This window comes from Antennarius striatus, chromosome 1 (assembly GCF_040054535.1).
Source record: "Antennarius striatus isolate MH-2024 chromosome 1, ASM4005453v1, whole genome shotgun sequence".
NCBI lineage: Eukaryota > Metazoa > Chordata > Actinopteri > Lophiiformes > Antennariidae > Antennarius > Antennarius striatus.
The window spans coordinates 19,636,505-19,650,768 of record NC_090776.1 but is presented as its reverse complement, the minus strand read 5'-3'; the positions used below and the strand labels follow the sequence as shown (position 1 = coordinate 19,650,768).

Below are 14,264 nucleotides of genomic sequence, written 5' to 3'. Positions count from 1 at the left end.
AGTGGGAGTCACCTGAAACGGAAGCTGTCGAGGGTCGAAAAGCTTCTACACACACACACACACACACACACACACACACACACACACACACACACACACACACACACACACACACACACACACACACACACACACACACACACACACACACACACACACACACACACACACGGAAAAACACGGGCATCAAAGGGCCAGATGTTACTAATAAATGTAACTAAATGTAACTCAATGAAATGTAAAATAAATGTAACTACTAATTAATGTTAAATTACTCTGAATTTATCACATTAATCCTTTTTTCAGGTTATTAAACCCACAGATTTCCATTAATCAAGGATCAAACTATCCAAGTAAATAAAGAAAAATAACAAACACAAGTTAGGAAATTCATTTTGTTCAAAACATTTTTGTCAAAGTTAAAATGGGCTCTAAAATATCAGACAGACTTCCACCAGTCTGAGGTTTTAGGTCCTGTGTATGGCCACAGAGTGCCACACTTATTTATAGCTTCATGCCTGCCATGCTTGGGTAATATTATTTTTAATATTGTTAATATTTTTTATATTATCATTCCTTTTCCCCATTATTTTAATTTTCTTCAATGGTATATTTTCCCTGTTTGTCTATTCATATTTAATGCTACTGTAACATTTAAATTTCCTAGTTTTGGATAAAGTATATCTAATTAATGCATTGTGGGAATTGCAGTTTTTGCTCAATGTACCTTTTTGCCGTATTTATTTACTCTTTCCTTTTATGCTCTCGCAGGCCACATTTGGCCCTTGGGGCTTGAGTCTGACACATGTGCTGTACGTTGCAAAATCAGCTGAAATAGTTCAAACACATTTCATTTAACGTTCAGTCCGTCATACTTTAAACTTTGTATAATTCAAAAGCCAAATTAATCCATTAACTGCTGACAGATATCGCTTTATTACCAACAGCATACATTAAAATGTTTCCATACACCATTTTTGCTTCAGCAACTGAGGCATTTGTGTGCTGCACATGTTACAAACTGCCAATCAGAAACATGGAAAACAAAACTTTAAGTGTCATTGATTTCCTCTCCTCATCACAAAACAAAGTTCCTGGAGTCTCCTTGGAATCGTGTCCATTTTCAAAACCAGCGCTTTGCATCTTGTCTCAGAGGACTTTGTTGAAGAAGCACAGTAGTATACTCATGGATGTATTGAAACATGCCATTTTCCTTGTCTCTTGATTCAACATGCCATCATGTGAGTTTGCTAACAATGGCCTGGTTGAGCGTGTTCAGCTGATTTGTCCATTTGTCTAAAGCCGTGTAGCGAGCCCCTCCTCTCTTCTGGTAGTCCAGTTCTAGAAGCTGGTTGACTTGATCGATCCGACCGTGAATCGTGCTGAAACAAACAGCAGAAACATTTTTTTAAATTAAATAAGCGTAACAGCTTTCACCAAAGTTCAGTTTATTTCAGCACTGGGCTAACAGAGAGTTGTAGTTCTCATTGGCTTATTGATGAATCCAGGATGCTTGTGTGTCTGTTTTCTTCCAAACCTCTTACAGTGCATATCAGTACTGCATCACAACAAAATACAAAGAATGTGTATAAAAACAATTCTACAGAAAATAAATGTATGGCTGAACTATTAATATTGCAGATAGCACAACAAATAGCAGGCTAAAAAATCTGCGAACTATGAGGACTAATTTATGGATTGGAAGTAATTTAGTTTCGTCCATTTCTTAGCAAACAGGATTAAACTTACTTATCCAAGATGCACTGTACCAGCAAACTCTCCACATCACACACATCAATGTTCAGCTCCTGAAACAGACAAAACACACATCGGTGAAAAACTGTGTTGAATGAAATTTTTGAACATTTAAATAATTCTCATAAAATCAACAGGTACCCGACATGTAAAGCAGCAGTAACAACTGTCACATATACAAAGAGGGAAATCTAATGCATGAAAACAAAGTAAAACGTCATTACTCCTGGCTTTTCACCTCCTGTTCTTACATTACTATTCCAAGTACAACTACCTTCATAAAATGATGGTGCTAAAAGAAATAAGTGCTTCTGAAAAAAAGCTGGTATTACAGCCAGGATTGGATTTGTGAAGGGTTTCAACCAGTCCATTATATCTAAACCTGGAGATCAGTCACTACTCAAGAGACCTTAAGAACATGTCCAGTTGATACTACAGCTAATAAAAATAAATTAAAAAGCTCCCTTTTCTACTTAAACTCATCATTGTTGATGAGTTTAAGTAGAAAAACACTTCGGAGAAGACCAATTATCATCAGCAGATAAGACTTTAAGTCAGAGAAACAGAACTCTTGAGCAATAGATAAATCCATCACCTTTTGAAGTGATCACTTTTGTTCTTCAGTTAACGTAGTTTAATTTGGGGGAGGGGGGTGAACATAAATGTCAACAACAAAAGTTCAAATGCTACCACTGACTGAAGGATATGGAAGGAGCAAACAGGCAGATTGTTCTTGTGAATAGAATTACGTACACATTCATAATTGTTCAAGGAAAACTAGCCTCTCACATGAATAATATTTTTCCAATAGAATGAGAACAGATAGATAGATAGATAGATAGATAGATAGATAGATAGATAGATAGATAGATAGATAGATAGATAGATAGATAGATAGATAGATAGATAGATAGATAGATACATACATACATACATACATACATACATACATACATACATACATACATACATACATAATCCCGGAGAACACATATCCACTGCTCAGCCAAACACCAGGAAAAAACAAAAACAAAACAGGACATACCACAAGACATACACTACACTAACAGACACATGTAGCATTAACAGTACATATACTAAAAAAATTAAAATATAAACAGTATAAAATTAAATTAAATTAAATCCAAATCCATTTAACTGCGTGCTGACCTCGCCACCTCCCCCCCGCTCCTCTTGACAGAGTCATTGTACCCCCTGATGGCACGGGGCACGAAGGAGGACCTCAGCCTCTCTGTGGAGGCGCTGTGTGACAGCAGTCTGCCGCTGAAGGTGCTCCTCTGCTGGGAGAAGGTGGTGGTGTTGTTCATGATAGCCCTGAATTTAGACATGGTCCTGCTCCCTAGAACTGTCTCCACAGAGCCCAGGCTCAGCCCAACCACTGAGCCCGCTCTGTGGATGAGTCTGTTCAGACAGTCCATATTTCTTTTCCTGGCCCCTCCACCCCAACACACAATGGCATATGACAGCACACTGGAGACTACGGACTGATAGAACATGACGAGCTTAGGACAGATGTTGAAGGAGGCCAGCCTCCTCAGGAAGTACATCCTGCTCTGCCCCTTCTTGTACACACAGTCCTAGTTGAGTGACCAGTCCAGTCTGCTGTCTAGCTGCAGTCCCAGGTACTTATAGTTTTCTACCACCTCCACCTCACTGCCTTTGATGATCACTGGCTGTGGAGAGGGAATAGCCCGCAGAAATCCAACACCATCTCCTTTGTCTTGGAGACGTTGAGCTGGAGCTGGTTCTGTTGGCACCACTCCACGAAGTCAGCCACCAATGCCCTGTACCCCCCCCCATCACCCTCCCGGATACATGCCACAATCGCAGTGTCATCAGAGTACTTCTGTATGTGGCATGTATCCGAGTTGTGCTTGAAGTCCAATGTGTAGAGGGTGAAGAGAATGGGGGAGAGCACGGCCCCCTGTGGCGCCCCCGTGCTGCTGGTCACCATAGAAGAAAAACAGTCCCCCATACGGACGTACTGGGTCTGTCCGTTAGGTAGTCCGTGATCCAGCTCATGAGGTAGGGGTCCACAGCCATGGAGGTCAGTTTGTCCTGTAGGAGCCGGGGCTGGATGGTGTTGAAGGTGCTCAAAAAGTCAAAGAAGAGCACCCTGACGGCACAGCCCCCGGTATCCAGGTAGGAGAGCACACGGTGGAGTAGGTACAAGACAGCATCATCAACCCCAACCTTGGCCTGATAAGCGAACTGGAGATGGTCCATTGCACCCTGCACCTGTGGACGCATGAGCTCCAGGACCAGTCGCTCTAGGGTCTTCATTACGTGAGAGGTAAGAGCGACCGGTCGGTGGTCGTTGAGCTCAGTAGAGCATCTTTTCTTGGGTACCAGGACGATGCAGGAGGTCTTCCACAGTGACGGGACCCTCCCCAGCCGCAGATTGAGGTTGAACAATCGCTGCATGGAGTCCCCTAGTTCCGAAGCACAGGCTCGCAGGAGTGTTGGGGAGATCTTATCCGGTCCAGCCGCCTTACAGGGATAGAGCCTCCACAGCGTTGTCATCACCAGGTCTGCAGTGACGACGGTCTCGGTTGTGGTGGGAGCAGGAAGTCGTGGCGAGGTTGGAAGTCCAGTGGTTGAGGTGGGACCGTTGAGCTTCGCAGCTCTTGGAGTGGGCTCGGGAGAAGTGGCAGGGGCAGGGGTGGAAGGAGAAGTGGCCGGGGTGGAAGGAGAGGAAGCACAGGAGGGAGCATCAGTGGAGCAGTCTGCAGGGCCGGGAGAGGCCTGGGATGAGGAGCTCGGAGTGGTGGGGGAGCTAAACCGATTGAAAAAGCTGTTTAGTTCATTCGCTCGTTCAATATTCCCCCCCACAGTGCTGCGCCCTTTTCCGTGTACGGTGATGGTTCTCATCCCATTCCAGACGTCCCGTACCTGGTTGCGCCCCAGCTGCTTCTCCAGCTTCCTCCTGTACGCCTCCTTGGCCTCCCTCAGACAGAGTCTCACTTCCTGCTGGGTCTTCCTCATCTCCTCCTCGTTCTTGCTCCTGAACGCCCGCTTCTTCCTGTTCAGGATAGCCTTGACTTCCTTTGTTACCCAGGGTTTGTTGTTGGGTAACACCTGATTGTCCTGACGGGGGCCATGGTGTCCACACAGAAGTTCATGTAGTCTGTAAAACACTGAGCTGCCCCCTCAATGTCCTCCTCGTGTGAGCCCACGATGACATCCCAGTCGGTGGTCTGGAAGCAGTCCCTCAGCGTTTCCTCTGCTTCTGTTGACCACCTCCTGATCTGTCGTGTTGTTGCTGGCAGCCGTTTCACCAGCGGAATGTAGGTGGGCTGTAGGTACACTAGGTTGTGGTCTGATTTACCTAGTGGAGGGAGGGGGGTGGCGGTGTATGCCTCCTTAGCATTAGTGTAGAACAGATCGATGGTTCTGTTCTTCCGTGTGGGACAGTCTACACACTGGACCATTGTGGGGAGGGATGAGTCCAAGGTGACGTGGTTAAAGTCACCGGTGATAATGACGAGCGCCTCCGGGTGCCGGGTCCGGAGAGCAGAGGTGGTCCCACAGATGGTCTCTCGTGCAGTCTCAGGGTCCGCCCGTGGAGGGATGTAGACGGCGAGGACAATGACGTGTGAAAATTCACGCGCCAGGTAGTAGGGTCTGATGCTAACAGCTGTTAGCTCCAGATCGCGGTTACACAGTGTTGATTTCACCGTCACATGTCCCGGATGGCACCATCTATCGTTGGTATAGATGATTAATCCACCTCCTTTCTTCTTACCGGCGGTGTTCGTGTCCCGGTCCACTCGTACGGAGGAGAAGCCGGTTAGTCTGACCTTAGCGTCTGGCACGTCGCCAGTTAGCCACGTCTCAGAGAACACAAACAAGCTGGTCTCCCGGTAGCGCTGTTCAGTCCTGCCCAGCGCCGTCAGTTCGTCCAACTTCTTCGGTAGCGAGTTCACGTTCCCCATGATGACGGAGGGGACGGAGGGCTTGACTCTCCTCCGGTTAGCGGCTCTAGCCGTTAGTCTAGTCCTTTCAACGCGACCCGCTCGGCATCCGCGATATCTCCGTCGGAGCTCAGCGGGGATGAGATCGCATGTTGCTGGGTCTCCTTTGACCCTCAGAGACATCAACTCCTCCCTGGAGTGCACTAAGCATATTACTATACATTATCTAAATTTATGTTAAAATAATATACACAGAAACATAGAAAAAAACACAAAACTAAGCATAACAAACTCGCTCAGAGCAGAGGAAACTGCAGCCTGCTCGCGCATGCGCAAAGGGAATCCTCTAAGGGCTTACCTTAGATATGAAAGGGATGTGTATTCTAGTATAAGGTTTGATGAGTTTGATGAGTACTTGTGTTCTAATGTTCCTCAGCAGCTCTGCAACACAAAAATCACACAATCACCTAAACGTCAGTACAGACAAATCTTGTCCAATGGGATCTGGTCATGTTCTCCACTCACCCTCTATGTGCTCCCTAATGAAGGGGTCGTCCATTATGTTACTGTGATTTGTCTTCAAAATTTTCTCAAATTCGGTGATGTCATTGTTCTGGTAGGCGCTAGAAAGAGAAACAGTCAGCTTTGTTATGCTTCATACATTGTGATTCCGTGATCAAGCTAGCTGTCAACGAGACGCTTTTTGTAAACACAATTCTTTTTCCAAATTCCGGCGGTCTCTCTTAGTTTCTTGTTTTTGGAATCTGAACTTTAAACAAATGAATGCAACTCAAGTAATTTGAGACGTTGGCTGTTATCGATTCCAGCATGAGAACAAAAGAGAACAGACAAGGAAACGGAAGACAACTCAGTCTGTGAAATGAACACTAATTGGACAGAGCAGTGCTTCAGTAGCCCCTGTCGATTATTTATGTGTTAATCGATATGAAAATTTCTCTTAGGTTGAATAAAAGGTTGGATTGTGAATGACTAGATTAACAAATACAAACATCTTACAGACGGCATCATAATGTTTTTAGTGAAGGAGGTTGGCAGTTAAAAATGTTTTGATCTGTTACCGAATTCATAACATGAATCGAAAGACCTAAAGTTACTGCAGAAACATCACTGGTTTAAAGCATGTTCATGATATAAACTCATGAGTATGACAAATCAGTTAGACGGCTGGGTTAAACAACTTTTGGTACCAAGGTGGTCACGCTACTCTCGACCTTTTACGGTCGACAATATGGATCAGGGTAATGTGTAATGTTACCACAGGTTAAGTTACGGCTCATGCTAGAACAGTCATTAGGTTCTTGTCAGAATTAAAGACTTCATCTGTGAATGAGGTTAGACATTAATGCACTCTTACCTTACTAAATTCGTCATTGCTAAAATCTCCGGGTCGTTTTTGTATGGTTTGGCCTTTGAAAAAAAAAAGAAAAAAAAAAGAAGAAGTTATGTCTGGCACAGATTGAACACAAACTCCTAAAATATCTTCAGCAAATCATTTACATCAGAATGCTTCAAGCTGTGCTTTAACAAAAAATTAAATTTCTAACTTATGTGGCAACCACCAGTCTCTGTTGTTTTCATGATGTTTCATATCATTACGAACATGTGCAGTTATTAAAAGCACACATTTAGATTGGTAACAGGTGTGTTTGTACCTCTTGAGAGTCAAAAGGATTTATTCCTGACTTCATCAGCATGTTGGCTAGGACCAGGTACTTCAGGCATGTTGTCCTTCTTGGGCTTCCAGACTCATCGTAGTTTTTGAAAGCCTCAAAGAAGTCTGTGTGAGCCTTCTCAAACTCACCCTCTCTTAAATGCATCTTACCTCCACATTCTGGTTGGGAACAAACAAAGCACACGTCAGTCCAACAGAGTCTACTGTGATCATCATACTTAACACGAAGCATTAAAAGTGATCTATGGACAAAGAGATGTGTGCAGCAGCTTGCCTCTGATAACTCCCATTATGAGTGGGTGGGGAATGGCAGATTTAATATGAAGTGACTGTTCATACAGGGCTTTCAACTTTTTGTTGTTTTTTTGGGCTGTGTACATCTGGATCTCCAAAGCATAGATCTCCAACAGCTGTGTGCCCTTCTTCAGGTCATCCTCTCCATCATCTGTCTGTAAATAAGAAAATTAGACCATTAAACACACACACCAAAACAAACGCACACACAGAAATTGTCAACTTTCACATGCCTTTAAAGCTGTATCTATGTTTTTTAGAAAGACCTGCCTCAACTTAAGATTTGCTTGACATCATGTGGATTATTAATTAGCAGGTAAAGAGGCGAACAGGCATAATATTGCTGCTTATGGTTAAGAAATATTTTTATCAACCCAAGGAAATATTTTTGCACACACCCACACACAAAAAAAAAACTTATTACCTGACAGGACTGGTGTAGTTGCCTCAGGATCTTTTGCAATTTTCCATACTCTTCTCTCTCCAAGTACAGCTTCCCTAACTGCAGAGGAATGGGGGGAATTTCTGAGCGCATGCATTAATAGTTTTAAAATGTCAGACAATCTACAATGAGTGAAAAACATTTTCAAACCTTTGTGTTAGTTTTGAACCACAGTCTGTCATTTTTTGCATCTTTCAAAGCTTCCAATGTGGTTTCATAGAACTCCTGTAGTAAGTCCATCTGATAGAAAAAATAAATCAGAATTGTCAAAGTTTTTTTTTAAATCTGGTATCTTAAGATTTAAGGACAAATATATCTAAATGGTAACACTATTCATCACACCTGTTTGGAGGTAGAGATGTAGTCCAGGATGGAGTTGATGGACTTCTCAGAGTAATTCCTCGTGACGGCACTTCTGATGTACGTAAGGAGCTGCTTGTACCTGTTCATCATCTCTGGAAAATTGGTCTATGGGGTTGAGTCAGAAAAATATTAATTGACAACATATGGCCGGATAAACAAGTTTAAGCTCAGTCATGAATTTTATTTCACCACATACCAACTTGAAGTTGATTTTAATCATCTGTTTTAATGCTTTGAATCCCCATTCTCCTTTCTCTCCTTCTAGCTCCAACACCTGAAGGCACAATTAAACAATGCTGGTAAATGTTGTCCTTTTTAATAATACAGCACACACACACACACACACACACACACACACACACACACACACACACACACACACACACACACACACACACACACACACACACACACACACACACACACACACACACACACACACACACACACACACACACACACACACAGGGCACTCCACCTTCTGGAAACTGCTGAGAGCTGCTTTAGGATCATCCTCCTTCAAAGCTTTAGAGTTGTAGTACTGGTTCTCCAGATCCACATTTGGCTCAGAATTACTGTCCTCTGAGTATTCCTACATTTTTTTTAAAAAAAATGTGCATGTTAAAAATTTTAATTATAAAGTCGAGTTCCAGCTAGGTGTTCGAGGCTACCACACGAAAACAAACCCTGTGAGATGAATGTGGTTCTGCAAGATGAGCTAACGTTATGCTAGCTAACGCCATGTCTTTCCTACTAGCCGGCTAGTTTCTTTTTAAAGATAGTAACAAAATAAAAACACAGCATTTTCTAATCTGAGTGATCTTTATTGACTATGTTTGTCGCAGGCAGTTTGATATTAACTGAATTCAACCAGGATTAGCTGGTGAGAAGCTGATGTTGCTCAAATACTGTCAGTGTCATGTTAGCAAACAAGCTAACGTTATAGCTAATGTTAGCTAGCTTAGCATTCCACCGTTAGCGGACAAACGGATATCACTAGAGCGCAGATTAAATTATGAAATACCAGGTCGTAATCTTCCTCATCGTCACACATGAAATCGTCCTCCATGTCAGACATGTTGATGGTCTTCCACGGTCTTTGGGTATTCCTTCTTTGAACTCAGTGGGAGTCGTTAGCCCGGCCGCGCAGTTTGCGGTGATGGTGAGGCGGTCGTTTGACAGGGCGTGTAGAGGCAGCGAGTGGCCGATAGATGGCGCTAGAAGATCACCTCAGATGCGTTTATGACGCGCCACAAGTCGGAATAGAGGGAGCGCGGTGCTCAAATATCACAAATACATTTACTAACGCAATGAATTTGATTTCACTTTCGAGGTACTTTTTTTGACTTACCAACAATTGTTTAGGTTCTTTATAGGTTATGGAACAATAAATAATAATTGCACACACAATGCAGCCACAATATGAAGGGTCTTGATATCTTTATTTATTACAACATTGCACATACCTTTTTATATTGTACATATCTGTTTATTATATATTTTAGTGTTAGCGTTGGCTTTCTGTGTTTTTTGTTTGTTTGTTTATTTCGGGGGGGGGGGTTGCTTTGTATTTCTTTTTTTGTGTGCCAATCCTGCTTTATGTGCCTTCAATTGCCCATTGGGGATAAATAAAGTTTTTTGAATTGAATAGAATTGAATGATCAAGCGGAAGTAAGACTTCAGCTCTCACACATTCATTGAATATCAATAGAAGCACTGGTGCAGTGAAAAGCTCTACGAAAGCTACTTGAAAATGTACACTGACATCTATCTGATTTAGAAATCCAAAATAATCATCAGCGATATTCAAGTACTGAGAGTTCTTTATATTTGCATGTTATTCTTGATTCATGAATGGGTTAATAGCATCCTGCAGTTGATTTATGTAGAAATCTTAACCGTTTTAAAAAACATTAGACATTTAGATAGGAATTTGAGAATATTCTTAGTGTTAATCCAGGTAAGGATTAGCAGCTGTCATATGAATAAACATAAGTACTGTATTTCCCTCTGATTATTAAATAAAACAGTTTCTGTTGTGAAAAAACAAAAAAACAAAACAGAATTGCCCTCATATGCAGTACTTAAGTAAATGTACTTTACTGATTCTCTGCAGAAATCCACTGAAGTACAGTAGTGTGCATCAGATTTTGGTCATCCCCATGAATCAGGTTCATGTCAAATAGATTTGCTGACTATTCCAAGAACAGTCGTGGCTGCCTCACTGAGAAACCCACTGGCAGCATCACATTCCTCTCAGCTTTCTTCGGGGGGTCACTCCACTTCGGACCCTCCAAAACATTCAATTACTGATTGAATTACAATTGTGTTCCCAAAAACTCTTGCAATCAGCTTGTGTGTCATCAAGTTATGTTTCACAAGTTTATTTCAAAAAACTGACGTGGATGAAAAACTCGAGTCCATCATCCTACGCAGTCAGTTTGGCCATAATATTTACAATATCCAGACATGAATCGCCAACACCGATACTACAGGAAAGAATGTTTTCATAGATGGAGTTATAATTCTGAAAGCATTAAAAATGTCGACAGTAGTAGTACTTGTCCTAGAGTGTGTTCACAGATGTTATAGAGGGCGAATCTCTCAGCCATATTATATTTCTTACAGTATTTCCTACAGAAAGCCATATATATCCACTGGCTTCACATAAAAACAAAAAACTTCATGCTCTGCATTAGAAGCGGTCTGGAGAACAGCGTGTGCATGAACGTGTGTTGAACTGTGCAGTGTGGCCACATGAAATAATGAGCACACCCATTTGTTGCATGCATGAGATGCAACAGTGATACACATATATTGTCTGTCAGCAATTTCATTAAGTGAACTGTATTAGTATGAACACAAAGGCCTACTTAATGAGCAGGGCTTCAGTGCTAGAATGAACAATGCCAGAAAAGCTGTGGGTCGGAGATAAAAGACTTACGAGTGCAAATACACCCTGATTTGTCATCACAGCCTCTGCAAAATTACATGGCATGAGGCTTCTTCACATACCTGAAATTCACCGTTAGCACCACAGGCTGTCTGATCTGTCAACACACTGGCAATGGTAAGAGTGCATTTCCCAGCTGTGGTGGGACAATGCTGCTGAAGTACTTGAAAGACAAATAAGGACCCTCCCAGTCCGAGCTTAATACTAAAACTTTATGCCAAAGATTTTTATTTATCTGACTGAGTCAGGGAGATGGTGGGATAAACACAAGTTCATCGTGTTTAACCTTGCCATGTAAATCTACTAACCTTATTTAGATATCCAAAAGTCATGTAATAAGCTTTATAAACATCTCCAAGGAGCTCTTGTCCTTTCAGATCATCTTTTATGATTAATTCGATAAAAATAGTACATGGATATTATTTCCTTGGCTTCAATGTATACACAGGCTTTCATAAGCCGTTTAATTTTTGGTTGCCAAAAACTGTTTTATGCCGAACCTGATAAATAATCTTAATAGAGTTAATATAATCTCATTTCTGACAGTTCCTTAAACACGAGATGAGAGTCTTTAATATATCTCCAGCATGGCATCTGGCAGCAGAACACACGTGTGTCTCTCTCAGCAGGCTGCCTGGTTATGTAGTCTACAATGAGGGTGCTAACCAGCTGAACCACTGCCAACCCCTTTGTGGATGATAAGATTTTCATATAGTGTATACTATATGGTCATACACAGTATATTTATGTGTATCTAATATACACACCTGCTTAATCATGTGTGCCTGTGCATGCTGTTAAATGCCCTGAGAACCTGCACAGTTGCCAAGTATGTACGACCTGCCCTGAGGTCATCATAGCTGCTTTCACTTCTCAACTTGTGCGAGATGCGTGACAAGCCAGTTTGTTTTTGCTCTTTTTTTTTTTTTGCTGCTCTTTTAATTTTTACAAGGTATGTAAGAACGTGTCTCGATTTTATGGAACTTCTATCAAGCGAGGTTGTTATAACAGATGAAATCCAACTTCCTAGAGCCGAAACAGTCACGACAGCAAAGTCTACACGCACCCCTTTTTGCATCACACGCTACCGCGATGAGACGTGTTTGTGATATGTGCATTGAGAGGAGCATCTGGAGTTGGAGTTTGAGGATGTTCTGTTTGTGGTGGGTGTTATAAAATATGCACGACTGAAAACAAAAATGAATAAAATAGTATCAAATGAACAGTTTCACTGTTTTTTTGGGTTAGCTCCAGAACACAACACAGGACAAGGATCAAATTGATGAGGAGAATTAGGTTTGGTTTGACAACTTTAGCCAAAACTATGCTAGACAAGACTGATGTCGGACAAGTTCCTTCGAATTCTGCTTGGAGGTTTGGGATTATGACTCAATAAGCTCCGTCCATTCATTCAAGCCAGGAATAGGTGTCCCCTGTTCCAAACATTAATAAAGTAGAATGTGATATTTTACAAAAATTGTCACATTCATTGTGTAAAGTTACAGGTCATCAAGGTCAACGAGTTTTTCAAATATAAGCACATTCTGAATTTAATGCCAACAAAACACCTAAAAAAAATATGAAGTGTAAAAATATCCTGTGATCTGATATGTGATAAAATTTCAAATTATGTTCTGGAAGCACAAATGTTGTAGAATCAGCCAAAATCGTTACCAGTGCAAAGTTAAAAAATGCTCTACAAACGATGTTATGCATGGAGGTGTGTTAGTGAACATAGCATGAGTAACACACATACAGTAGGTAAAAGCTATTCCCTGCAGCGAGGAGCATCAGTGTGTCCCATCCACTCTCTCTGATGTGACCCCCCCTCCACCTCCACATCCCCCGACAATGGGATGGCAGACTAACAGCTCGAAGCTGTTCTGTTTTACTATTCTATTTTGCAATTAAAATGTAAAACAGATGTGGCAAAAACAGAGAAGCCCAGCTTTTTACATCAGGTCCAGGAGGATGGGACTCTATAAAATACATATCGTCTCTCCTTCCTGCTGTTTTAATGTCTTTTCCCTCTTTTATGTCCTCTCTCTGTCCTCTGCTGCACTCATCTGTGTGCGTTCAGCTCAGAGAATCACCACAGGTCAAGGTGCACCGGATTGAAAATGCACTCCTGAGGCTCCCAATCCCACATTCACGCATTCAACACCAATATGAAAAAATGTCTAGTGTCTTCTGACATGACAAGGTCTTTAGCGACAGGATTCTGGTTTAATTGAGCCCTGTTTGCAATTAATTCAGGTTCTGTTGTCATGGTGCTCAGCTGTCAGAGAAAGGCTCTTACCCTGAGGTGACAGCCGAGCTCAGAGGAGCCACAGTTGTGAAAGTACTTGTCAGAAGTAAGTAGTAAAACCCCGACTTGTGGATGTATTTGGCTCCTGCTGAAAGGATTGCGTGTGTGTTTGGTTTCCGCATACCACAAATACAGATCAGATACCACACCTTTTGCTCATTTCTGATCCTCACATGAATGTCTGCTATTGGTGGATTATTGTCTCTGGGATTCTTTGTCCTCATGCAAGTTAGACCTTGTAGTGTAAGTTGCTGGATTGCAGCAGTCTTGAAAGTGGAAATATTAACTACCATTATTCAGCTAATGATCGTCATGTGGAAGATACTTACCAACAGATGGTAAATAAAGAAAATTAATGAGCTGAAATCCCAGTATGAACAATCTGCACAGATCCTGAAGCTGACATATGCACTGAGGATGTACACACATAGATCCATGATTCAGCTCACAATATTTCTGCTGATATCAGCAACAACCACTAGCTGACATGACGTCACTCCTAATATAAAATCACAAAAAAT

General features: G+C 41.9%; 1 protein-coding gene across 1 annotated transcript; it reads right to left on the bottom strand.

Annotated features, from left to right (window-relative positions):
• Nucleotides 1-912: 912 nt before the first annotated feature.
• cops2 (COP9 signalosome subunit 2) lies at nt 913-9,657 on the bottom strand. Its single transcript, XM_068321987.1, has 13 exons — nt 9,507-9,657; nt 8,961-9,074; nt 8,679-8,756; nt 8,462-8,587; nt 8,270-8,359; nt 8,102-8,179; nt 7,658-7,832; nt 7,364-7,542; nt 7,066-7,118; nt 6,216-6,313; nt 6,049-6,131; nt 1,750-1,808; nt 913-1,382 (listed from the first exon to the last, which is right to left on the bottom strand). Exons 1-13 carry the CDS (start codon nt 9,558-9,560, stop codon nt 1,238-1,240), a joined length of 1,332 nt encoding a protein of 443 aa, XP_068178088.1. The 5' UTR covers nt 9,561-9,657; the 3' UTR covers nt 913-1,237.
• Between the last annotated feature and the right edge of the window lie 4,607 nt (nt 9,658-14,264).

What these genes read in the sequence shown, in the direction of transcription:
- cops2 (XM_068321987.1), bottom strand. Translation starts at nt 9,560, where the DNA reads ATGTCTGACATGGAGGACGATTTCATGTGTGACGATGAGGAAGATTAC. An exon ending in AACTACACCAGTCCTGTCAG is followed by an intron (nt 7,833 to 8,101) that starts GTAATAAGTTTT and finishes TCTTATTTACAG; the next exon opens with ACAGATGATGGAGAGGATGA. An exon ending in ACATCCCTTTCATATCTAAG is followed by an intron (nt 1,809 to 6,048) that starts GTAAGCCCTTAG and finishes TGTCTGTTTCAG; the next exon opens with GAGCTGAACATTGATGTGTG.